The 24,058-nt window shown below is 55.1% G+C and overlaps 1 protein-coding gene across 2 annotated transcripts in view; it reads left to right on the top strand.

Annotated features, from left to right (window-relative positions):
• The window catches only part of CHST8 (carbohydrate sulfotransferase 8), a 152,062-nt gene extending 128,491 nt beyond the window's left edge, over positions 1-23,571 (top strand). For both annotated transcript variants that reach the window (XM_003915303.4, XM_003915302.4), the window contains exons 3-4: positions 21,470-21,507; positions 22,011-23,571. In XM_003915303.4, the coding sequence (XP_003915352.2) occupies positions 21,470-21,507; positions 22,011-23,117 (1,145 nt within the window). In that variant the 3' untranslated portion in view covers positions 23,118-23,571. The remainder of the gene's footprint in view (positions 1-21,469; positions 21,508-22,010) is intronic.
• Positions 23,572-24,058: the final 487 nt, after the last annotated feature.

Below are 24,058 nucleotides of genomic sequence, written 5' to 3'. Positions count from 1 at the left end.
GAGCACACCCAGAACCAGGGACAACTGAGTTTGATCCCTGAGTTCAATCCCTGGCTCAGCCACTTGCCAGCTGTGTGACCTTAGTGGCTAAACATGTGTCTATCACAGCTTCATCAGTGTCACGCTGGGGCAAAATAATAACCTTTCTCCACCACCCACCCACCCACCATCCTTCTACCATCCCCCTCCATCCTCCTCACCATCCCCCCGTCTCTCCACCATTCTCCCACCAACCAACCACCAACCTCATGGCCTTCTGTAGGGGCCAATGCTATGAGCTCTTCACAACCCGTGGGTGGCTGGAATCAGTGGGTGCTCAATGAACCCCATCACTGATGAAGACAGTGGTGATGGGGCGCAGGGCAGGGTCAGGCTCTGCCTCTTAGTCCCTGGGTGGTCACTGGGGCCAGTGACTTGGGCAGTCCTTGGTTTTTCTGCTACTCACCCACCTCCCTCCCAGGCACTGTGGGTGCTAGAGGCAAGTGGGAGCACCTCCCCAAGGCCCCAGGCTGCTGAGCCAGGAGACCCAGGGTCAAGCTCCAAAGGGAGGGAGGACATGTGCCCCCAGCTGTGGGTAGGTTGTATGCCACGTACTGGATGCTGTCCAGCTGGCGCACCGAGCACACAGCTCATGAAAGGGTCCGGGTTGTGGCCCGCGTTGTGCAGCAGCCATTTGCAGGTGCATTATGCCTTGCTTCCTGCCTTTCTCCTGTCCACAGGCTGCACTGTCTGCGTCCTCTCTGAGGCCTGGCGCCCCAGCTAAGTGTGGTCCAGGAAGCTGGCATGGCTGGGAGACCAAAACGCCCAGAGATGGGCCAGGGGCTCAGGCCTGGAAGGACCCTGAGAAGGCAGGGTCCCTCGCCAAGGGGGTACAGCAAAGGGGTCTGGAACCCAAGAGAGGAGGGTGACCTAAGGGGGGTGGTGGCAGCATGAGATCACAGGGGTCATCATGGGCTAGTTAAGCAGGGTCATCAGGGTTGGGAGGATGCACTTTTGGGCAGGATCCTGTTACTTGAGTAGGGTCCTGGCTGAGTTCAGCTTCTCCAGCCTCTCATAACTAGCTGTCTGCTATAGGGGCTGTGGTCACCAGCATAGGCACATGCTGGGACAGACCTCAGGATTTCCTGCTCAGTCCCCTCTGGGGCTACCCCCAGGATCCCAGGGCCTGGATCTGAGAGCCATCCATCCGGGAGGAGAAGCCACCAGAGTTAGCACATCCCTGTGTCCTGGGCCACTCTGCCTCTGCATCCCACACCCCACCTCCCGCTGTTCAATAACTGATGACCATTTTACTCCAATTAAACTGAAATTGAAGGATCCTCAGACGTAGACATCCAAGGGAAATAATTAGTGCTTAAAATGTTAATTGTGCTCAGATATGCCTGTGCTGTGGCGGCAGCCTGCCAGTGAGCAGGCATAGGTAGGTTACCTTCTGCCCTCAAGCGGCCCCCACCAGGCAGGCTGGTCTCCCCAGGGACCCCAGTGTGGGCAGCCCAAGGCCAAGACCCTGGCACCTTTTCTGATGGTGGACACTGGCTTAATGATAGTGAGACGTTCTGTGAACCCCCCAGCCTCCTGCCTGGCCGGCCCACCGTCCCCGGGCACTGGCAGGCAGCATCAGCGAGCGGTTACAGCAATAACGTGGAATCAGACAGCTCGGGCCTGGACCCCCGGCTCTGCCAGCCCACTGGGGCAGCAATGTGGATGAGGATGACCCACTTAACTTCTTTGAGACTCAGTGAGTGCCCTCGTGCCAAACGGGGATAGGGAAACCCACCCTGCTGGAGCCCCCACAGGATTGGGTCATTTCTCTATCCACCATTTTCCACCCCTCAGCATGGGGCCTGCAGCGCCAGCTCCCACATGAACAATGACAGAATGAGTGTTTCCCCTCCAACGGCGCCAGGAGGGTCAGGGATCGGGGTAGCATCGTGGTGTTTCCCCTTCTGGGCAGCGGAGGAGCCCTGCTTGGCCAGCCCCATTCTGAGTCCACCAACCCTGCACCCAGGATTGGATGAGATTTTCTGCCCAGGGGTTGGAGTGAGATTTGCTGCCTCAGCTGCGTGAGCCCCAGGACAAAGGGGAGGCTCTGTCTCGGGGGTGTTGGGCGCCCCAGCTGCCTGAGCCCGGGAGCCCTGGGATGAAGTGGGGGCTGCCCATGCCGACCGCAGTCCCCCCAACCTGCCGCCGCCTAGGGGGAAGCACCGCCCCCTGCCCGGGGAGAGGAATTCACTCCCACAGGGAATTCTCCTGCTCATTACTCGACCCACGCGTGAGCCGGGCTTCGCTGTCTGCCGAGATGACACGTCTAAGAGGCTTAGTCTTCTTTATGCTGTGGATCCCGAGGAAATCCACTTAGATATTCTGTGTTCCCTGATCCGCCACATAATAAGATTCCTTTATCTCTTGTTGTCATGGAAAGTATATATTAACTGATTAATATTAATGTGTTGGCCGATTAATATTAATATCTGAACCGATTCGTATTTCACAGGCCACCATACTGAGGAGCGCGGCAGAGCCCAGACAGCTGTCGGTTTTAGGCAGTTCCCAGGGGAGTCACGGAAGTCGCATCTGACCCTTCCTGCCGCCCCGTGTTATGGACACCCTGTCATTAGCGGTGTCTGTCAGGGCTGGCATGCAAGTGTGTTTGGACTCTGATTGTGGCAATTCAAATCCTTGCCATCCAAGACAGCATATTTTATCATTTAAATAGCATTTTACATTCTCCTAACATATTTCCCCAGTAACATTGTTAAATTAGGTGATAAAAGGTTATTTTTGCTTCTGAAGTTGAAATACGTTACTATTATTCCTTATCTGCCTGGAATTAGAAAGGTGTCAGAATTAGTGTTCTAAAGGTTTCATTATCAAAATTTGCCAGACTTTATAAAACAAACAACATTTCTTTTGTCCTTGTGTTCAACAAAGATGGGCAAAGGCTTTGTCTTCTGACATTGGAGATTGCTTTCAGCGTTTGGTGGAGAGAGAAGCCACAGCCTTCCCTGCAGCCAGGGAGATGCACTGGGGGCTGGGGGAAGGCTCGCTTGCATTTGAATTGGAGCCACCACTGTCACCTGTGCCACGGCCTGGGCATCGGAGGCCACATAGGTCAGGGAGGTCACTCTTGCCCATGGGGACAGCACAGCCAGAGGCTGCATCTTCACTAGGGGGAGCGGCCAGGAGCCTGCCCATCTAGCCTGCATGTAGCTTCTCCATCTCCGCTTCCGTCTCCCCTCCAGCACTGCTTTCTAGCCCCAGCCCTTTCTAGGTCCCATCTCCAATCCTTTCCTCAGGATCTCTACCACCACCAACTGTCCGCCATCTACCTATTATCCTCCCACCATCTTACTACCATCTACCAACCTCCCACCTTCCCCCTACCACCCACCCACCTTCCCCCTACTACCCACCATCCTCCTACCACCCCCACCATCCTCCCTCCATCCCCCTCCATCCCCCATCTCCTCACCATCCACCTGCCATCCCCCACCATCCCCCACCAACCTCCCACCATCCCCCACCATCCTACTATCCCCCCTCCATCCCCCATCTCCTCACCATCCACCCGCCACCCCCCACCATCCCCCACCACCCCCCCCCCCCCCCCCCCCCCCCCCCCCCCCATCCCCCACCATCTGCCATCTCACCATCCACCCACCATCCCCCACCAACCTCCCACCATCCCCACACCATCCTCCTACCATCTCCCCACCATCCCCCACTAACCTCCCACCAGTACCCTCTGTGCACCATCCTACCATCCCCCCTCCAGTGTGCCCCCCGTGTGCATCTCCCCATCATCAGTGCATCACATCTGACATGGAAGACGCCCTTGTGCAGCACAAACCCCCCCTCACTCGCACTTGGCAGTCAAAGGTGCCATGAGCCGGACCTGGGGCCTCATACCTGCTAATGGACTGCTTTATCCCTGCACTTGGCATTCCCAGGTCACCCTGGTCGATGACCTCTCATGAGCAAACCGTCCTTGCTACAGCACTCTAGGCTGCAGGGCTCTTCTGAGGACAGATTTCTCTCTGGAAGAAGCACACCAGGCAGGATAAGGGACTGTTCTGCTGGGATCAGGAGACCTTGCTGTGCATCTTAACCCTATGCCTGCTCTCATCCCCTTTCCCTCTGTTTTTGGTTTGATCCAAGGACAGGATTGACTTTACCAAAGAGGAGGCTCATCCTCTCCCAGACTTCCAACCAGGACGGAGCTTTAGCTGGGCTGGTGGGAACAGTCCAGGGTGTGTGTGGCAGCCCCTCAAGTGTTTGCCCACCTACATGCCAGCTCCAGCCTCTGCCACGTCTCACAGGGACAACAGTCCCAGATGTCAGAGGCAGGGGCGACAGCCTCTCAGATAGACCAGCTAAGAACAGAGCTGGGAGAGCAAGGCTACCAGTTTCCTCCCGAACCCAGGCTGGGGTCTATGCAAATCTGTTGTGGGTGTGAACCTTGAGGTTGATTGCAGAGGATGTGAACCTCTGAGATCCTGCTCTGCAGGGCCAGGTCTTGATGGAAAAGGATCCCTTTCTGCTGAGCACCTGAGTGGGAGATGCCAGCTCAGGAGCACCTGTCTGCAGCCTGATCTTCCTTCTTCCAAGGAGCTCAGCCCTGCAGAGGCATCCTAGCCTGGCCCATCCTTGTGTCTCTCACTTGGCAGATGCAGCAGAGCTAAAGGCTGGAAATGACATTCTCAGGATGCTCACAACCCATGCACCCCCCAGGGGCTCAGGATGGCGCTTTCCTGTGGACTTCAGCATTCCCAAAATCCCTGCTGTCTGCAACCACGGATTTTCACAGAAACTTCTGGCACTGAAAACCTTCTGATGCCCCAGTCAAAGCGCCCACTGCCTGACACAGCTGTGCTGTGCTCACCCCGCCCCGTACTCCCTGTTACACAGCAGCCCCTCGTGCTGTAATCAACTCCCAGACAAACAGAAAACATGCTAGCAGCCGTTGTAAGCATCCCCTGTGTGATTTATTGCCATCATCACAATATTTTGTTTGGAGCTGTAATCCTCCGGACATAAATCAAGTCATTAGAAGGAATGACGTTTAATCCTGCAGAAGATGCTGTGGTGGGCTGAGCAGCAGTGAATCACCTCTCACTGTGAATCACCTCTCACCCTGCTAGTGAATCATTCATTCTAGAAAGAATGGCCCTCCACACACCTACCTGGCCCACTCCTCATCCCCGCCATGCACAGGCGTGGAAGACGGAAGGCACAAGCCAGGCTTCTTTGTTTTCTGGAACAGCACATTTCACAACCGCAAAGAGGTGCCCAAGACACATGCCCGGTGCTCCAGCCTTAGTTCCTCCGGAAATGCACGAAGCCTGGAGGGGCTGCCTCCTTGTCCATAGTGGGCTCTCTTCCTCCTGAGAGCAGCTTTGCTGGTTGGACTTCAAAGGAAGCAGGAAAACAGCTCAGATGTCTTCTTTAGCTCTCCTTTCACGGTGACCCCAGCCACCCTACAAACAGCCATTACATGGGAGCGCATTCCATTTGCAAAGCCGGCGGGTCTAATTGCAGGGCTTTTGGTGGAGATGTGCAGGCAGAGACTAAGCAAGACTTTGAGGCCTTGAAAGGGGAATTCAGGGACCTCGGGCACTGTCTTCCAGGACCCCAGTAAGCTCCTCCACCCCCACCCAGGCAAACACCGGCTTCGAGTTCCCTGCAAATGGCGCCTCTCTTGGAGCAAAGAGACACCCCGAAATGCTGGAAAGGGAAGAACGGGAAGGGGGTTGGGTCTTGGCTACGGGATTGCCTTAGAAGCCTTTATGTTATTGAATAATGTGAATACTGTGACGATGGCAAATTCCAAGTATGCATGAAGATCGTGAAAATTCCAGCTATTTCCAGTGTTTACATCTACTCAATATTCTTGTGCTCAGAGCTAATGAGGCTGGATTTAGGTGGTGACGTGGGCCTGTTTCAAGGATGTTAGAAGTCACGGGGCTGGATTGTGTGGTGTGTGTCTGGGCTGCTTTCAAAACAGAGGTATGTGGCCCAGATCTGGCTGATGGACAGTTTCACCCAAGCTGTGTCCTGTTTCCAGCTGAGAGCTGCTACCTGCAGGTGCTACTCAAGTCTGTCTCTGGTTCTCCATAAGCCAGGGTCGGGTCTTCTCCCCCAAGGGCTCCTCCATTCCCTGAGACCTCCCTGTCTGGGGGTCCTGGGAGCATGCTATGGGGGGAGTCCCCCCAGACATTTGCCTCACCTTCACCCCTCATGCCCCTGACTCACCAAACCCTCTAGCCCTCTGGCTTTGTTGTTCTGCAAAATCCAACCTCCCCTTTTCCTACTCCCGCCCAACCTGCCTAAGTTCAGATGTCCCCACTCCTCACCTCCATCATAAGGTTAAGAACCTGAATTTGTTTTCCCACTTCCTTTTGGGCCTCACTCTTCTCCAAGTTCCCCAGTCACCTCCAGAATGACTTCTGAACATGCAGCCCTTGGGGATCTCTCCGCCCTCCCCACTTTCCCCAACCCTGCAGTCAGCACCCCAGGGCTCTGGAGGCTGTGCAGGTACTGAGATGCAGAGGGCCTGTGGTTTAGGTGTGAGTGTGGTATGGGGGTGTGAAGCCAGCCCCGCCTGGCATGGCTGTGAGGGGGCAGTGGAAGACAGGCTGTCTGTGCTCCCATGATGGCCTGGGGCCCCCGGTCAGCCCACGTGGCCCTGTGGGGGCTCCTGCTGCTACAGGGTACTGGGCTGGGCAGAGGAAGAGCCGGCCATTCAGGATAGGCCCAGTGGCTCATGCCTGTAATCCCAGCACTTTGGGAGGCCAAGGTGGGTGGATTGCTTGAACTCAGGAGTTTAAGACCAGCCTGGGCAACATGGTGAAACCCTGTCTCTACTGAAAACACAAAACTTAGCCAGGCATGGTGGTGTGTGCCTGTAATCTCAGCTACTCTGGAGGCTGAGGCATGAGAATCGCTTGAACCAGGAGGTGGAGGTTGTAGTGAGCCAAGACCATGCCACTGCACTCCAGCCTAGGCAACAGAGCAAGACTTGGTCGAAAGAAAGAAAGAAAAGGAAGGAAGGAAGGGAGGGAGGGAGGGAAGGAGGGAGGGAGGGAGGGAGGGAAGGAAGGAGAGAGAAAGAAGGAAGGAAGGAAAGAAAGAGAAAGGAAGGAAGGAGGGAGAGAGGGAGGGAGAGAGAGAGAGAGAAAAGAGAGAGAGAGAACGAAAGAAAGAAAGAACGAAAGAAAGAAAGAGAAAGAAAGAAAGAAAAGAAAAGAAATTGGCCATTCAGAAGGGAGCAGAAAGGGGCTCTTGGACAGGTATCCAGGGAAGGGGATGTCCCCACAGCCAGCCACTGACAAGCCGAAGATTGGCATCCATACTCGGGTTTGGTGTCTTTTTTTAAGAGCTGGGATCTCACTGTGTTGCCCAGGCTTAACATAGGAGCTCAAACTCCTGGGCTCAAGCAATCCTCCTGCGCCAGCCTCCTGAGTAGCTGGGATTCCATGTGCGCGCCACCACGCCAGTATTATGCTCAAGTTTGACCCCTCAAAGAAGCTGGTGTAATCCTCAGGCCAGAGCCTTCCAAAGCTGCTCTTTCCCCAGCCCTTGGCTGGACCGGACTCCAGGTCCAAGGCCCTGCTGTGGGAGATTCACCCCGGCTCTGAAATGTAGACTGTAGCTATCCAGACCCTCAGCAGGGAAGAGCCAGACTGACGGCTGGAGCCTCTGAGAGCTCCAGGCAGTCCCTGGCCTTGTCCTTGCAATCTGTGAATTGCCAGGGTCTCTGTTCTGTTCTGGGGGGGCACACAGGTGACCCCTCAGCGGCAGCTGCCCCTCAGTGTTCCCTGCGATGCTGGAGAGAAGACACTGGTGTTGGGGGGACAGGGTGGGCCTGGAACTGTAGCTGCCCATTCACTGTGCTTGAGTCGGGGTCGCCACCCAGACTCCGGGACCCCTATGGGTACAGTCAGTGACCATCAGGGAGCTCTTCCAAGGATCAGAGCACCCATCCCTGAGCCCCTAGGCAGCCCTTTTCAGTCTGGAGCCCCACTCTCTCCAGGGTGTCTGCAGTGCCCTGCTCAGGCCAGAGCAGCCGGCAGCGGGGGGGCACTTCAAAGAAGCATCACTTAAGACAGATTCACTTTTGTGGCTCTTTAGGGTATCACAGCAACAGCTGTGACAGGCTTGACAGCTCCAGGCCAGCTCAGTAATTGACGTGGCAGCCAGAACAATGCATCCCAAGGCCGGCTGGAGCTGGACCGATCATTATCTTGCAGTTGGGCCACCGTGGTAATGAGGCTGCCCCCCTGACTGCCTGACTCCATTCCAGGGAATAAGGACGCCCGCTGCCCACGTCTGCCCCTGGAGGGCCTGTCTCAGGGCTGGGCCAGTGGGTAAGGGGCACTTTTCCTGTAAGCAGGCCGTGTTAGCGCATTCTTGCACTGCTCTAAACAAACACCTGAGACTGGGCAATTTATAGAGAAAAGAGGTTTCATTGGCTCACGGCTCTGCAGGCCGGACAGGAAGTGTGGCCCCAGCATCTACTCGGTTTCTGGGGTGTGGGGGGCTCAGAGAGCTTTTACTCATGGCGGCAGGCAAGCGGGAGTGTGCATGGCACCTGGTGAAAGCAGGAACAAAGGGTGAGACTTGGGGGCAGGCTGTGCCACACTTTATAACAACCAGATCTCACGAGAATTCATTCACTATTACAAGGATGGCACCGAGACATGAAGGATCCCCCCATGAGCCACACACCCCCCACCAGGCTCCACCTCCAACACTGGGGATCACATTTCAACATGAGATTTGGGCGGGGACAAATGTCCAAACTACATCAAGACAGCCCCTTTATGGGGCCACCCCAGCTTCAGGCTCCAGCCTGACTCACTCGCTTCTATTTGCTGGTAACCCCACAATGGGAATTCACCATTATTTAGACCAAGTGAGATGTCTTCCTGCAGCCAGACAAGAGGAGGCATTGACGTCCATCCCATTTGACCCACTGGGCATGGTGCTGTGAGGCCATGGCTGCTCAGAGTCCAGGTTGGGATCTCCATGGACCCAGAGAAGGGCAGCACCCATGCCCAGGCCCACTGCCTCTACCCATCTTTCCCTGAGAAGTGCTGGTACCATGCCACCACTGGCCCAGAAGAGCCATAGGTGGCTGAATGAGCTCCCACAGGCACATCTGCCCCTGCACCTCTGACCAGCCACCCCGATCCCCTAAATCCCTCTCCTCCAACTGCCCTCTGGATATCTGCACTTGGGAGACCTGTAGTCAGGTCTCCTCAAAGTCCACAGGTATCTGTCCTGTGCAGGAAGTAGCATCAGCATTCACCACTGCTAACACCAAAAGACAGCATCTCCGTCTGCACTCAGCCAGTCCCAGGTCCTGCTGATGTAGTGGTGAGTTCAGGCCAACTAGTCCTGGCCCCCAAGGGCCCAGCCCCACGTGACATCAGTAGTTTGAAATCTGCCATAATGGGATTTCAGACCATGGAAATCAGCAAACACTGCAAACCAGGCTGCTCCCTGCTCCCATCCCACTACCCAGAGAACCAGGTGTTCAACATTTCCCAGCACACCCCCATCTCCCAAAGTGTTCTTCAACTCTCCATCCACTGTCTCATCATCGCCCGGGTCCAGGCCTCAAGAGTCTCCTCCCTGGATAGTGGCAGCAATCCCCTGACCAACCTTTCTTCTGTATCTTTGACTCCATCCCAGAATGGTCCTTAAATTCAAAATAACTCCACACCTTAAAGCTCGTTGAGACTCCCCTGGGCCTTAGGAGATATAAGGTCTAGTGCCTTTGCATAGCTGTAAAGCCTCTTCCTCGCCGGCCAGCCATCATGGTTGTCCCTTCCTCCCTCCCTCCCTCCCTTCCTCCCTCCCTCCCTCCCTCCCTTCTTTCTCTCTCTCCCTTTCTTTCTTTCTTTCTCTCTCTCTCTCTCTCTCTCTTTCTTTCTTTCTTTCTTTCTTCTTTCTTTCTTTCCCTTTCCTCCCCTCCCTCCCTTCCTTCCTCCCTCCCTTCCTTCCTTTCTCTTTTCTTTTGAGACAGGATCTCACTCTGTCACCAGGCTGGAGTGCAGTGGTGCAATCAGCTCACTGAAGCCTCTAACACTTGGACCCAACTGATCCTCCCACTTCAGCCTTCTGAGCAGCTGGGACTACAGGTGCCCATCACTGTGTCCAGCCTAATTTTTTCTTTTTTTTTTTTTAGAGATGGGGTCTCACTATGTTGTCCAGGCTGGTCTCAGTTTTGGCCTCAAGTAGTCCATCCACCTTGGTCTCCTAAGCACTTGGATTAAAGGTGTAAACCACTGTACCTGGCCCTACCTTTTCTTGACACCCTTCAGTCTCTAGGCCCATCCCTTCATCCCAGGAGCCTTGCCGTCATGGTGGAAGGCCACCAAGCTCTGCCAGAAATGTCCTCATTACCCTCAGGTGCCAATTTATTGTCATGATCTTCGGGAGCTGTCACCTGCAACACTGAGCTAGGTAACATGTCAGTTGTCCCACATTGCCTGCAATGCCCTCCATGGCTGCCATCACACATGGAGTTGCCGGCCAGTGCCTCACCTCCTTGCTAGACTGGAAGCTCCATGAGGGCAAGGGCCACACTGTCCCATTCCTGGTTAAGACACTGTCATCAGTACCTAAGATGCTGCTGGCCCGTACAGGTGCTCCATCAATGTGAAGTGAACGGACTCATGGTGGCAGATGGCAGGACTGTTCCGCGTGGTGTGCTGCAAAGTGGAGGCCAGCCAGTTGGTCTTGCTGTCAACTTCCCACATGGGAAGCAGAGACAGGGCAAGCCAGGGAGCGACACGGGGTTGTGGGCTAGGACCACGCAGATCGTTCTTTCTCATTTGCGGCAACATCCACTAGCTCTGGCTTGTTCTTCCAGGCCCACACGTGTTGAAGGAAGACATGCAGCCAGGCACGGTGGCTCACGCCTGTAATCCCAGCACTTTGGAGGCTGATGCAGGAGGATTGTTTGAGGCCAGGAGTTTCTGGGCAACATAGCGAGACCTTGCCTCTATGAAATTTTTTTTTTTTTTTTTGAGACAGAGTCTGACTCTGTCGCTCAAGCTGGAGTACAGTGGCACAAGCTTAGCTCACTGCAACCTCCAACTCCCAGGTTCAAGCAGTTCTCATGTCTCAGCCTCCCGAGTAGCTGGGATTACAGGCATCCACCACCACAATGGCTGATTTTTGTATTTACTTAGTGGAGACGGGGTTTTGTCATATTGGTCTGGCAGGTTTTGAACTGCTGACCTCAGGTGATACACCCGCCTCAGCCTCCCGAAGTGCTGGGATTACAGGCATGAGCCAGCACACCTGGCCAATATTTTATATATATATATATATATATATGGTACACACCTGTAGTCCAGCTACTTGGGAGGCTGAAGTGGGAGGAGCGCTTGAGCCCAGAAGTTCAGGGTTATAGTGAGCCATGATCACGCCACTGTACTCCAGCATGGGCAACAGAGTGAGACACTGTCTCAAAAAAGGAAGGAAGGAAGTGGGGGAGGGAGAGAGGGAAAGAATACATAAAGGAAAGAAGAGGCATGACCTGCTGTAAGCCATGTGCCATAGACTCCTAGAAACCTCACAGGGATGTGCACAGACACACACACGCTCCCCACCCAGGGCATGCTACATCGCACACACAGGAAGCAGGCACCTGTGCAGCACAAACGTGTGCTGTGCTACATTTCCTCGGCACGCCTGGTGTGACAGACCATTCGACATGCACACCTGATCCCATGTGACATGCACACGTGGAAGGGGTGATGCAGTGGGTGGCACGGGTATGCTGGGGTCACACACACCCTGAACACTGTAGGAGTCACTGCAGGCTCTGACTGAGGAGTGCTGTGAAGCAGGAGCTGAGGATCCCTCCCTATAGACGGGCAGGGCACCAGCTCAGGACTCCCCTCCCCAACCCACTCAGTGATGGGCAGGTGGGTAGATGTGGCGCAGGCAGGACAGCTGTTGGGTTCGCAGACTGGCTAACCGGCTGACTGGCTGACTGACAGGCAGCTCTGATGCTCGACTCTCTGACAGCTCCAAGGGAATTCACGGCCAAGGCTGAGCTGACAGGAACCACCCAGTTGAATCGTGGATCCTAATCACGACGGCGAGGGAACAGAATCACTAAACAAAACAAGTGTGGTCAGAGCCGTCAGGCGCTCATCGGCCCAAGACAGGAAGATGCTGGCTCCCCTCCTCCGCAGATGCACCCCAGCGTCTCTGCGCTGGGGGCAGGAGCTGGGCTGCGGGAGATTCAGCCCCTGCAGAGGGAACCAGGTGATCGGCATGCCGGGAGCAGCTGGCTTCCAACCAGTGGGCTCCGGTCCTGCCTGGCATTGTGCCCCATTTCATGGGCACATTTGTGGATTTGCAAGATGCATATGTTTGGCACATTTTACCAATGAAGTTTTAGCCCGTTTTACCAATGAAACAGGTTCAGCAAGGTCAAGGCACTTGTCCAAGGTCACACAGCAGTGGGTGTGTGCGCTCTTTTCTCTTTTTTTTTTTTTTTTTTTTTGAGATGGAGCCTTGCTCTGTCACCCAGGCTGGAGTAGTGCAGTGGCACGATCTTGGCTCACTGCAACCTCCAACCTCTACCTCCTAGGTTCAAGCGATTCTGCTGCCTCCGCCTCCAGAGTAGCTGAGATTACAGGTGCCCACCACCATGCCTGGCAAATTTTTGTATTTTTAGTGGAGACAGCGTTTCACCATGTTGGCCAGGTTCCTGACGTCAGATGATCTGCCTGCCTCAGTCAACCAAAGTGCTGGAATTACAGGCGTGAGCCACCGCACCTGGCCTGTTTTGTAATGTTTGATGTGCTAATCCTGCATTAAAAGCTGCAACTCCACATGGACCCTCCAGGGTGGTCCTCCGTGTGGTCCACCAAGGGAGACAGTAAGCCTTTGCTCTGGTCTGAGCCAAAGGTCACTGTGACTGAGTTTGATCATCTCAGCGCCTAGGGGAAGAAGCCCCCCACCCAGAGGCCGAAGCTGGAGGAGAGAGGCCAATGCATGACCAGCTCGATGCAGCTGTCCAGCGTGTCTGGCCTGACTGCTGCCTCCCCTCAAGGTCCACACTCTGACCACAGAGTTGTCATCAGGGCCCGGGAGCAGCCAGCACCTGTGCCGGGGCAGCCCTGCCACCTGGAACCCCACATACCTGTCCTGTGTCCTAGGGCAGCAGGTGGCCATGACTGTGACAGAGGCTGGTCTCCAGGCTGTGCCCTGGGGACCCAGCAGAGAATGTAAGAAGTTGGATTTTCCCATGAACACAGGTGAGAATGGAAGGCCCTTGAGTGAGGCTTTCTTCCGGGCAAGTTCTGTGCCCAGGAGTCCAGGCTGCCAGCTCATTGCTGCGTGTGTTGAAAGTTCAGTTTTGCATCTAATTTGCATATGAACAGCCTGCCCCAGGTGGAGGATGCAGTTCACAATGAGGCAGTCAGAGGCCCACGGGGACAATGTGCCCCTCAGCCCTGGACCAGCGGAGACCTCACAAGGGCAGAGCCTGAGCCGGTGGGAGAGGAGCCAGAGAAGGTGTGGCCCCGTCCCAAAGCAGGCCCTGGCCTGGTGTACTGTGGATAGCAAAAGGAGGTTCCTAAGCCAGGCTTCATGGCCACTGAGCCAGGGCTGGGAGTGGACAAACTCCTCCAGTGGGATTGCCCCTGTCTGCATCTAGCTAGGGGGCTGGCACGTGCTGCCCAGATGCGTGGGCCCTTCCCAGCTGGGAGGCTCCAGTCAGAACCCTAGGCCCAGCTTCTGGGAAGCCCCATACGCCTCATGTCCAAGGCCAGCTCTCAGTCCAGAAAGCACCAGCCTTTCCACAGGCATTGACGGGCATTGTGCCAGAATGACACAGACGGACAAGACACAGGCCCTGCCCCAAAAACATCGAGAACTAACAACCCTTCACTACTGATCAGCAGGCAACCTAAACCAGCAGACGAGCTATTTCCTCACCTCCTTCAGGCTATCCTGCCCTGTCTTCAGAACATCCAGCTGGGCGTGGTGGCTCATGGCTGTAATCCCAGCACTTTGCGAGGCTGAAGCGGGAGAATCATTTGAGTCCAGGAGTTTAAGATTGCAGTGAGCCAGGATTATGCCACTGCACTCCAGCCTGGGTGACTGAGCAAGACCTTATCTCTTAAAACAAAACAAAAAAAAAACCAAAAAACAAAAAACACTCTTAAAGCCCCATGAGATCACATGAGTCCCTGTCTGTACTGGGTCAAATTGGGTGCCTGCCCCACCCTGAAAAAATGCTCAGTCCCGGTTCCCTGTGCTTGTAAACTGTAACCTTACAGGGTCTTTGCAGATGTAATCAAGTTGAGGCCACTAGAGTGGCCCTTTTTTAAAAAAAGAAAAATTATTTCCATAGGTTTTTAGGGAACAGGTGGTGTTTGGTTATATGAGTAAATTATTTAGTGGTGATTGGTGAGATTTTTGATGTACTCATAACTGGAGCAGTGTACACTGCACACAATTTGTAGTTTTTTTGTTTTGTTTTGTTTTGTTTTGTTTTGTTTTGTTTTTGAGACGGAGTCTCGCTCTGTCACCCAGGCTGGAGTACAGTGGCCAGATCTCAGCTCACTGCAAGCTCCGCCTCCCGGGTTTACGCCATTCTCCTGCCTCAGCCTCCCGAGTAGCTGGGACTACAGGCACCCACCACCACGCCCGGCTAATTTTTTGTATTTTTAGTAGAGACGGGGTTTCACCGTGTTAGCCCGGATGGTCTTGATCTCCCGACCTCGTGATCCGCCCGTCTCGGCCTCCCAAAGTGCTGGGATTACAGGCTTGAGCCACCGCGCCCGGCCAATTTGTAGTTTTTTATCCTTCACCCCCTTCCCGCCCTTTCCCCAAGTTCCCAAAATCCACTATATCATTCTTATGCCTTCGAATCGCATCTGCATTCATGTAGCTCAGCTCCCACTTATGAATGAGAACATACGGTGTTTGGTTTTCCATTCCATTATTTCACTTAGAATGATAGTCTATGATCTCCTCCAGGTCGCTGTGAATGCCATTAATTCACTCTTTTTTATGGCTGAGTACTATTCCTATATATATATATACACACACACACACACACACGTATGTATGTGTATATAATATATATATCTCATGTATCAGAGTTTCTTTATCCACTCGTTGATTGATGGACATTTGGGTTGGTTGAGTGGGCCCTATTTTAATATGATTGATGTTCATGTAAGAAGAGGAGAAGAGACGCACGTGTGCAACAGCCTTGTGAAGACAGAGCAGAGACTGATCTTCTGTTGTTGCAAGCCAAGGAACGCCTGGGCTGTTGCAAGCTGGAAGAGTCGAGGAAGCATCATCCCTGCCCAAGAGGCAGTGGAGGGAGTGTGACCCTGCCGGCACCTTCATTTTGGACATCCAGCCTTCGAAACTATCAGAGAACACATTTTTGTCATTTTAAGCACCTCTGTTTGGTTAATTATATACGTCATCTTGCCTACGCCATGGTTCCCCAGGGTTTAGACAAATGCCAGTCTGTGTGTGTATGTGTGTGTGTGTGTGTGTGTGTGTGAGAGAGAGAGAGAGTGAGAGAGAGAGAGAGAGAGAGAGAGAGAGAGAGAGAGAGAGAGAGAGAGACATGGAGTCTCACTCTGTTGCCAGGCTGGAGTGCAGTGGCAAGCTCTTGGCTCACTGCAACCACAGCCTCTCAGGTTTAAGTGATTCTCCTGCCCCAGTCTTTCATGTAGCTGGGAATACAGGCATGCGCCACCATGCCCAGCTAATTTTTGTGGTTTTAGTAGAGACGGGGTTTCACCATGTTGGCCAGGATAGCCTCGAGCTCATGTGGTCTCGCGATCCACCCGCCTTAGCCTCCAAAGTGCTGGGATTACAGGTGTAAGCCACCATGCCCGGCCAGGAAAGCATTTTTTAGATGTGATTTGCTGTAAAATGTGTAGCCTTTGAGTAGAGGAAATGACCTTCCACAATGTGGGTGGCCTTCATCCAATTAGTTGTAAGCCTGAAGAGAAAAGCGTGAAGTTGCCCAAGTAGGAGGGAGTCTCGGACGGCCTTCCCATGCAAGCCGCAGCACCAGGTCTTCCCTGGGTCTCCAGCCTACTGGCAGATTTTACATTGCCAGCCCCCAGAATCACATGAGCCAGTTTCTTATAATCAACCTCCCCCATCTCTCTCCTGTCTCTCTCTCCTCTTCTTTCTCCTCTCCTTTCCTCCTTGTGTCCTCTCCCTATCTCGCTTCCCTTTCTCCTTCCCTCCTCCCCCTCTACCTCTCCCTTCCCTGTCTCTTTCTCTCCCTCTCTTTCCCTGCTCCGTATATATGGACTCTCTCTCTCTCTCTCTGAGAACCCTAACTAGCACCCCTCCCCACATTCAGAACCCTCCATACTTCCCATGGAGTGGAGCTTGGCATTTCCCTCTGGCTTCTCTCTCCCGACCCACCTACCTTCTCTCTTGCCAGCACCCTGCACTCAGGGCAGGCCATCTGTAGCTCAGCACTGCACTGTGAGATCAGGTGCATGCCCGGTCGTGGGGCTGCCCCAGAGCTCGGAGGCCTTTCTCTTGCGCATCTTGGGTGTGGGAGCCGCTTCTTCCTAATGGGGGTGTGGGAGCAGCAGGGCAGAGGCCGACAGCCTGGGCTATCCGGGACAACAGTGTTCATCCCACCAGATGCCACTGTAAGGAGCCCAGGTGGGGCCCAAGCTCAGAATCAGGGTCCTGCAGGTGCTGGGAACCAAGATGCAGCCAGGAGCTTACCTTCAGGGAACCCCCGCCTCTGATCGGGCCAGCCTAAGCCAAGAGAAGCAGTCGAAAGCCCTGGAGGCTCCCTGGCTAGTTGGGCAATGGAAGTGGACGTGGAGTGGACAGCGCCAATGGGTGTTGGACAGCCTGCCACGAAGCCATCAGAAGCCCCCAGCACGTGGAAATGCGGCCACACAAATGGCTCCATCAGGAAATCCTAAAAGACCAAGAAGCACGACTCAAACTCAACCACAGACAGGACTTGGGACTGGCATGGCCGCTCCTGCCCTCCTTCCCCAGTTCTCTCCCATGCCTGTCCCTCTGCAGATTTGACCCCTTAAGGACAGATGCAGTGATGAGAGTGGCAAGACCCTCCCGTCATCGCCCATCAGGGCCCAGGGCTGGGCCATGAGCAGACAATGCAGCCGTCACTCTCCCAAGAGTGAGCCACATGGGGCTGGGGCAGGCCAAGGGTTCCTTTGAGGCACTTGGGTCCTGTCCTCACCTGTCAGTGCTGTCTGTCTATAGGGCCTGACCAAAAGGCTGCTCTCCAGTTACCACCCTCCATGGGTCCTGGGCAGTGGGGATTGGGGCTTTTGTGTGGCACCCTGCAGGTCTTCCTCCTGTGAGCCTAGAGAGAAGTGGGCAAGAGACCCTCCTCCTTGGACATGCTGGTGGTATAGCCCCCTCCCCAGCTGTGCCCCAGGCCCAGGCCTGATGACTAAGAGACTGGCCTCACACACTCATCAGCCTCTGCCTCTCCTCAATCAGGAGGCTTTTCAGCTAAACGCTGAGAACTTCAGCCAATGAAGAGTTCACACCGTGGAACACATTTGGCAGTGCCCATAACTCACGCCTTGTTTATTCTCACCGATGCTTTTATCATAGCACATGTGTTCCAGCCACTCCATGCATGTCATCTGTCCAGAAAGAGAACGTGCTTGTTTATTTCTTACTGTGCAGGGGTATGGAGCTCCCTTACAGACTGTGAGCGTTATATTGAGAGGAGAGAAGAAGTCACTCAGGACACCCAGAGTGGGGTGTACGTGGTTGGTCTTGGATTCTGTTGCAGGAGTGGAGGTGGGGAGGCAGGGAAGGTGCATGGCAGCATTGGTGGTGTTGGATGGAAGAGGAGTTGGGTTTGGCTGGAGTTGCTCTGCAAGGCCACTGATGTTATCTAGATTGTACGTTTTATTTGGGGCTTGAGAGGGGCTGGAGGTGGTTATACTGAGGCCAAACTCCTTCCCACCCATAAGTCCCCCCAAGGCAGTGGTACCACTGACCCCTGGTGGCAAACCTTCCTCATCTTCGTGAGCCCTTGGCTGCCCTTCCCTGAGCCCTCATGGAGCTGTCCAGGGTCCTGACGTGCAGCCCACTTAGGGATGTGCAGACCCCTAGCCCAGGATACCTAAGATTTCTCCTGGACTTCACTTGCCCAGAGCGGGCAGTGGTCTTTGCTTCAGCCTTTATCTGAGTGGTGCATGGAAGAGCAGCTTTCTCCCTAGTGGGGACACTAGGCTCATGGCAAAGGGGAGGTCCCTTTAGAATTCCTTCATTATGTTTCTGTCTTTATTCAAAAGTGAACTTGTGGCCAGGTTTGGTGGCTCGCACCTGTAATTCCAGCCCTTTGGGAGGCCGAGACAGGAGGATTACTTGAGGCCTGGGGTTTGAGACAAGCCTGGGCAACATAGCAAGACCCCATCTCTATTTCTAAAATAATGTAAATTATTATTTTTTCTTTTTCTTTATTTTATTTTATTTATTTATTTATTTGAGACAAAATCTCGCTCTGTTGCTTAGACTGGAATGCAGGGTGTGATCTCAGCTCACTGCAATCTCTGCCTCCTGGGTTCAAGTGATTCTCATGTCTCAGCCTACTGAATATCTGGGATCACAGGCATGCACCACCACACCCAGCTAATTTTTTTGCATTTTTAGTAGAGATGGGGTTTCACTACATTGGCCAGGCTGGTCTCGAACTCCTGGAGTCAAGTGATCAGCCCATCTCAGCCTCCCAAAGTGCTGGGATGACAAGCATGAGCCACCGTGCCTGGCAGTAAATTTTTAAAATTGTTAAAGTGAGCTTGTGGGGATAGGGCTAATCTTTGCCCGATAAGCTGCCATAAGTTTAAGGGTTGGGAATAACTTATGGCAAACTCACGCTCTGCTTAAGATGTTACTGATCTCTCTTATTGTCCACAGGGCAATTTTTCCTTTCAAAGGAGGAAGTTGCAGGCAGGTTGGCTTTATGGACACTTGTAAACAGGAAATCAGGAGACTCGGCCAGCCCCAGGCTTTGTCTAGCAGCAACTTTTCCTGTAGTTCATGCCAAGGGCTCTAGCTCAGCCTGCATTGGAGTGGGACAGCCCCAGAAGCTTAGGCTCAGAGTCCAGAGGTCCAGGAGACAGTGTCCCCCTGTCCAGTCCTCACAGGTAAAATGGAACAGGACCACAGCCCACTGCCCTCCGAGGCTGTGGGGACAGTGCCAGTGGGAGGTCATGGCCTTAGGGGCTGCAATCTCAACAAGCACATGGCCTTCCATTTTCCGCCCAACTGGCAGGATCCCTTTTGGAAGTGGCTTCTCAGCCCCACTCTTGGCCAAATCTAGCATGACTCATTTGCTCCAGAAAAGGAATATATAAGCACCGTCACACCTTGATGAGGTGACAGGAGTGACAAGCAGAGTGGTTTCCTACATCTGAGACTCTGAGTAGGAGAGGTGGTTTAGCAGAGCCAGCTGCCATCACCAGAAGAAAATAATTAAGGAAATCTGGCAGAGTAGAGTAAAACCGAGTGGCGTGGCAGGTCCCTTCTGGTGAAGGGAGCTGTCATCATCGGCTGCGGGAGAGGAAGGAGCTCTGGAGGCTCATGCTGGGACAGCCGCAGTAAAGATGGGACAGGGAAGAGGAGCGGGTGGCTGTCAAGGAGGGAAATAGACTCTGGGGATGGCAGGGGGTGGCAATGAGCAGCTTGATTCTAAAGACTCCTCTCGCAGGCCAGGCACCTGCTGCTTACACCCCATACCCTGAGTGGTGCAACCAGGTCTACGTGGAGCTTCCCCTCAGCCTCTGAGGAAGAGTCTAGAAGGCCTGTTTCAAAGATCCCCTACATGCACACATGTGCACATAAGCTTGGGAGTGCCCAGGAAGACAGGGACGCTCTGCCCTTTGCCCAGGGGAGAGAATACCCTTGTTCTCAGCCCAAAGGGACAAGCAGAAGAAAGATGAAGTGTGCCCCAGTTCTGCCTGTGTTTCTGCCTCTCCTGGGACTTGAGGAAGGTTCTGGCAAGCTCAGGGAATTCAGGCTGTCCATCCCAGAGCTGACATTGCATCCCCTTCTTGGCTTGCTAATGACTGAAGGAGATGTGCGGGCACAGCCTTAACCTTAGACTGTCTGGGGCCTGGCACTGGCTGAGTCTGTAAAACTGGACCCCATGGAGAAATCCACAGACTGTCTGGCTCAGGGAAGACCTGGATGTCCCTTCACCAGCTGGGCTTCTGCCACTGGACCTCTGCCCAGGACATAGAGACAGCCGGGAAAGTGGTAGGACACTGGAACCCCCCACCCGCAAGCAGCAGCCAAGATTTGCTGAGGTGTGGTCAGGCACGGTGCCCCGGCATGCCAGCCAGAAGATCCAGCTCTCTGCTTAAGGGATAGCTGGCTCTGATGGTGACCATGGCTTTTGGCAGAGCCTCAGGACAAAAATGTCCACCCACATGGCACTGGAACAGAAAGATCCCCTGATTCCTCGGTGGCCAGGTAGGGACTGGGGAAGGAGGCTCCAGCTTCTAAATAGATTCCCCCCAAAGGGAATCCCCTTGTCCTCCCAGGACTTTCCCCCAAAGCAGACCAAACAGGGTATGACTCAGAATCTTCTACTCTGGTCCAAGGTTCACCTCACCAGAGCTTGTTTCTTGGGTGAGCCCAGCCCAGGCATGGGCCTCCTTGGTGGCCAGAGGGGGCTTTCCAGAGCATGGCCAGTGAGGCACTGATCTCTCTCTGTCTTCCTGATGTCATCAGTAAGTTAACGCTGGACAATTACCCTCCACCTGGGCACTGCTTAGGGCTTTGAGGGAGACCAAGATATGCTCAGCTCACCCCAGAACTCCAGAGCCAGCCGAGAAGGCCAAGATCTCAAAGGAAATACCCAGGTTAGGGAACTTCCTGGAGCAAGAGGAGAAGAAGCACGTTCCATTCCTAGGCCTGGTGTGTGCAAAGGTGTGGGTGTGAACCTGTCATATTCCAAGCGTGGAGAGTCCATAGTGGCCAGAACTGGGGCATGGCTGGTGGGGTGTGGAGAGAGGGTGGATGGAGCTTTCTGAAGGGTCCTTTCCCTGTGACTTAATGACATCGTGGGGTGCAGGAGGAGGTGGCCTGCGAGAGTCCTGGCTGCTCCACAGGGCAGGTGTGTGGGTACACCTGGGCAGGATGCCTTTCCAGACCTTGTAGGTCACATCAGGAGGCAGGCATGATGCAAAGAAGAGAGCCTCGGCTGTGAGCCAGTGGGACCACATGTTTGCTGCGTTCCTGTTTTCTGCATGGGTAGGGGATGGAGGGGCTCCAGTACTGAGCCATGCCCTCTCCCCATGCCCTAAGCTGCCTTTCCCTAGAGCCTACCCCAAGATGCCTCCAGCCTGGATGTCCACAGCCAGCAGCCTATAAGCAGTTCCCTGGGTGCCACGTGGCACATATGCTGCTAATACTGTCCTCTCCTCTGTTTGCTTTTTAGGAATAAAGTTCAACATCAGGCCAAGGCAGCCCCACCACGTAAGTTCTGAGAGTCAGATAAATCTCAGTGCACGCAGCCCCAGGGAAACTGGGAAGGGCTGGGAAGAAAATTAGGAGCTCACGTTGAATCCATTCTTGGAAAGAAAAATGTGTCCAGCCTTTCCCGGGAGCCTTGGGAACAAAGCCCAGGGCTCTGGACCCATGAATTTCCCTTCCTTGTTACAAGGCTTCTTTGCACGGTGCTAATAGAGGCAGTAAATCTGAGCCCGCCTGCAGGCCACCTACTCCCGCCACCCTCGCTCAGCCCAGGTTCCTGTGAGGATCGCGCCATCTTGTGGCCGAAACGACGCTTGCACCTCAGCGGGAGGGAAGCTTTTGGGTGCTGGGCCAGGGCTCAGACGGGAGGGGTCTCACCCATAGGGTCAGCCTGTGTCCCTCACCTGAGAGGGACAGGAACCCCAGCCGTGGTGAGTCTGACCTGTGTGGCCCCCAGTGCCCAGCTGTCCTTTCCACCCAGATAACCACTTCTCTTCTTGCCCCAGGATCTTCCACCAGGCGGCTCCCAGGATGGTGACTTGAAGGCACCCACAGAGAGGATCACTCGGGACTTGTCCAGTGGGGCCCCGAGGGGCCGCAGCCTGCCAGCGCCTGACCAGCCTCAATCCCCGCTGCAGAGGGGGACCCGTCTGCGGCTCCGCCAGCGCCGTCGCCGTCTGCTCATCAAGAAAATGCCAGCTGCGGCGACCATCCCGGCCAACAGCTCGGACGTGCCCTTCATTCGGCCGAGACCCGGGACGCTGGATGGCCGCTGGGTCAGCCTGCACCGGAGCCAGCAGGAGCGCAAGCGGGTGATGCAGGAGGCCTGCGCCAAGTACCGGGCGAGCAGCAGCCGCCGGGCCGTCACATCCCGCCACGTGTCCCGTATCTTCGTGGAGGACCGCCACCGCGTGCTCTACTGCGAGGTGCCCAAGGCTGGCTGCTCCAATTGGAAGCGGGTTCTCATGGTGCTGGCCGGCCTGGCCTCGTCCACCGCCGACATCCAGCACAACACCGTCCACTACGGCAGCGCCCTCAAGCGCCTGGACACCTTCGACCGCCAGGGTATCATGCACCGTCTCAGCACCTACACCAAGATGCTCTTTGTCCGCGAGCCCTTCGAGAGGCTGGTGTCAGCCTTCCGCGACAAGTTCGAGCACCCCAACAGCTACTACCACCCGGTCTTCGGCAAGGCCATCCTGGCCCGGTACCGGGCCAACGCCTCTCGGGAGGCCCTGCGGACGGGCTCTGGGGTGCGCTTTCCTGAGTTCGTCCAGTACCTGCTGGACGTGCACCGGCCCGTGGGGATGGACATTCACTGGGACCATGTCAGCCGGCTCTGCAGCCCCTGCCTCATCGACTACGACTTCGTAGGCAAGTTCGAGAGCATGGAGGACGATGCCAACTTCTTTCTGAGCCTCATCCGCGCGCCGCGGAACCTGACCTTCCCGCGGTTCAAGGACCGGCACTCGCAGGAGGCGCGGACCACAGCGAGGATCGCCCACCAGTACTTTGCCCAGCTCTCAGCCCTGCAACGGCAGCGCACCTACGACTTCTACTACATGGATTACCTGATGTTCAACTACTCCAAGCCCTTTGCAGATCTGTACTGAGGGGCGCTGCAGCTGGCCGGGCCGCCCTACCCTGGTCACTCACCTGTGCTCCCGGGCATCCTCCTGTCGGTGGCGCCTCATCCCGGGAGCAACAGGGCTCTGAGGACTTGAGGAGCCGTGGCTGTGGGAGGAAGCAGGCCCTGGGCGGGGGCGGGGGGGCAGAGGCACCTAGCCTTGGATGGGGACCCCAGCCCCTGGCCTGTACATGTTTCCTCACTCCTTGACTGAGGGAGAGGCTGAGGACTGGGATAGACACCCCGGAAGCTCAGCCAGCAGTTTCGATGAGCAGGGAAGTCTGAGGCCCAGAGGACAGGGGCCCCAGCGGTAAGGGATATCCTGCATTCCCTTAGCCATTGCCTTGGACCAAACCACATGGTTTGCAGCTTTTCTACGAGCCAGGGGGGGAGGTTCCCTTGGATTAAGGTTCCAAATAAAGCACATGGTTTCCAGAGCAGCAGTGTGTACTCTGTGGTGGCGTGGGAGCACATGGACCCTGAGCTGGATTTTCTGGGGCTCTTTCTGCCTTCCTGGGGCAGCCTGAGCCAGGTGCTGCAGGCCCCACTGCAGAGAAGTCCAGTTCAGGAGCAGCCTCGTGGGAGGAGAGCACAGAGGACCCAGAGGCTCTCAGCCAGGGCCTGCAGGCATCTGAGGCTAGGGCGCAGTCAACTGGGGTGCTTCCGTCTCAGTCCCGGCACATTCATCCTGAAAGGAGAAGATAGGCCTGTTCCTATGGAGGCCTCCTGGGGAGTCTTCTTATCAATGCACCTTGCAGAGGCCTCTGGGGACTGCCAGAGCAGTGGCCAGCTCTCCGGGCAAGCTGCTAATCAGGGCTGAGGCTGGGGCCGGGGCGCACGGTGCATGCATCTCAGCGGGTGTGGTGCTCTCGGTAGGCATCGAGGCTGTCCCTGGCTTTCTGCACCTCTGGGCCAAGCAGGACTCTG

Source organism: Papio anubis, chromosome 20, assembly GCF_008728515.1.
Source record: "Papio anubis isolate 15944 chromosome 20, Panubis1.0, whole genome shotgun sequence".
NCBI lineage: Eukaryota > Metazoa > Chordata > Mammalia > Primates > Cercopithecidae > Papio > Papio anubis.
This window is presented reverse-complemented; position numbering and strand designations above follow the sequence as displayed.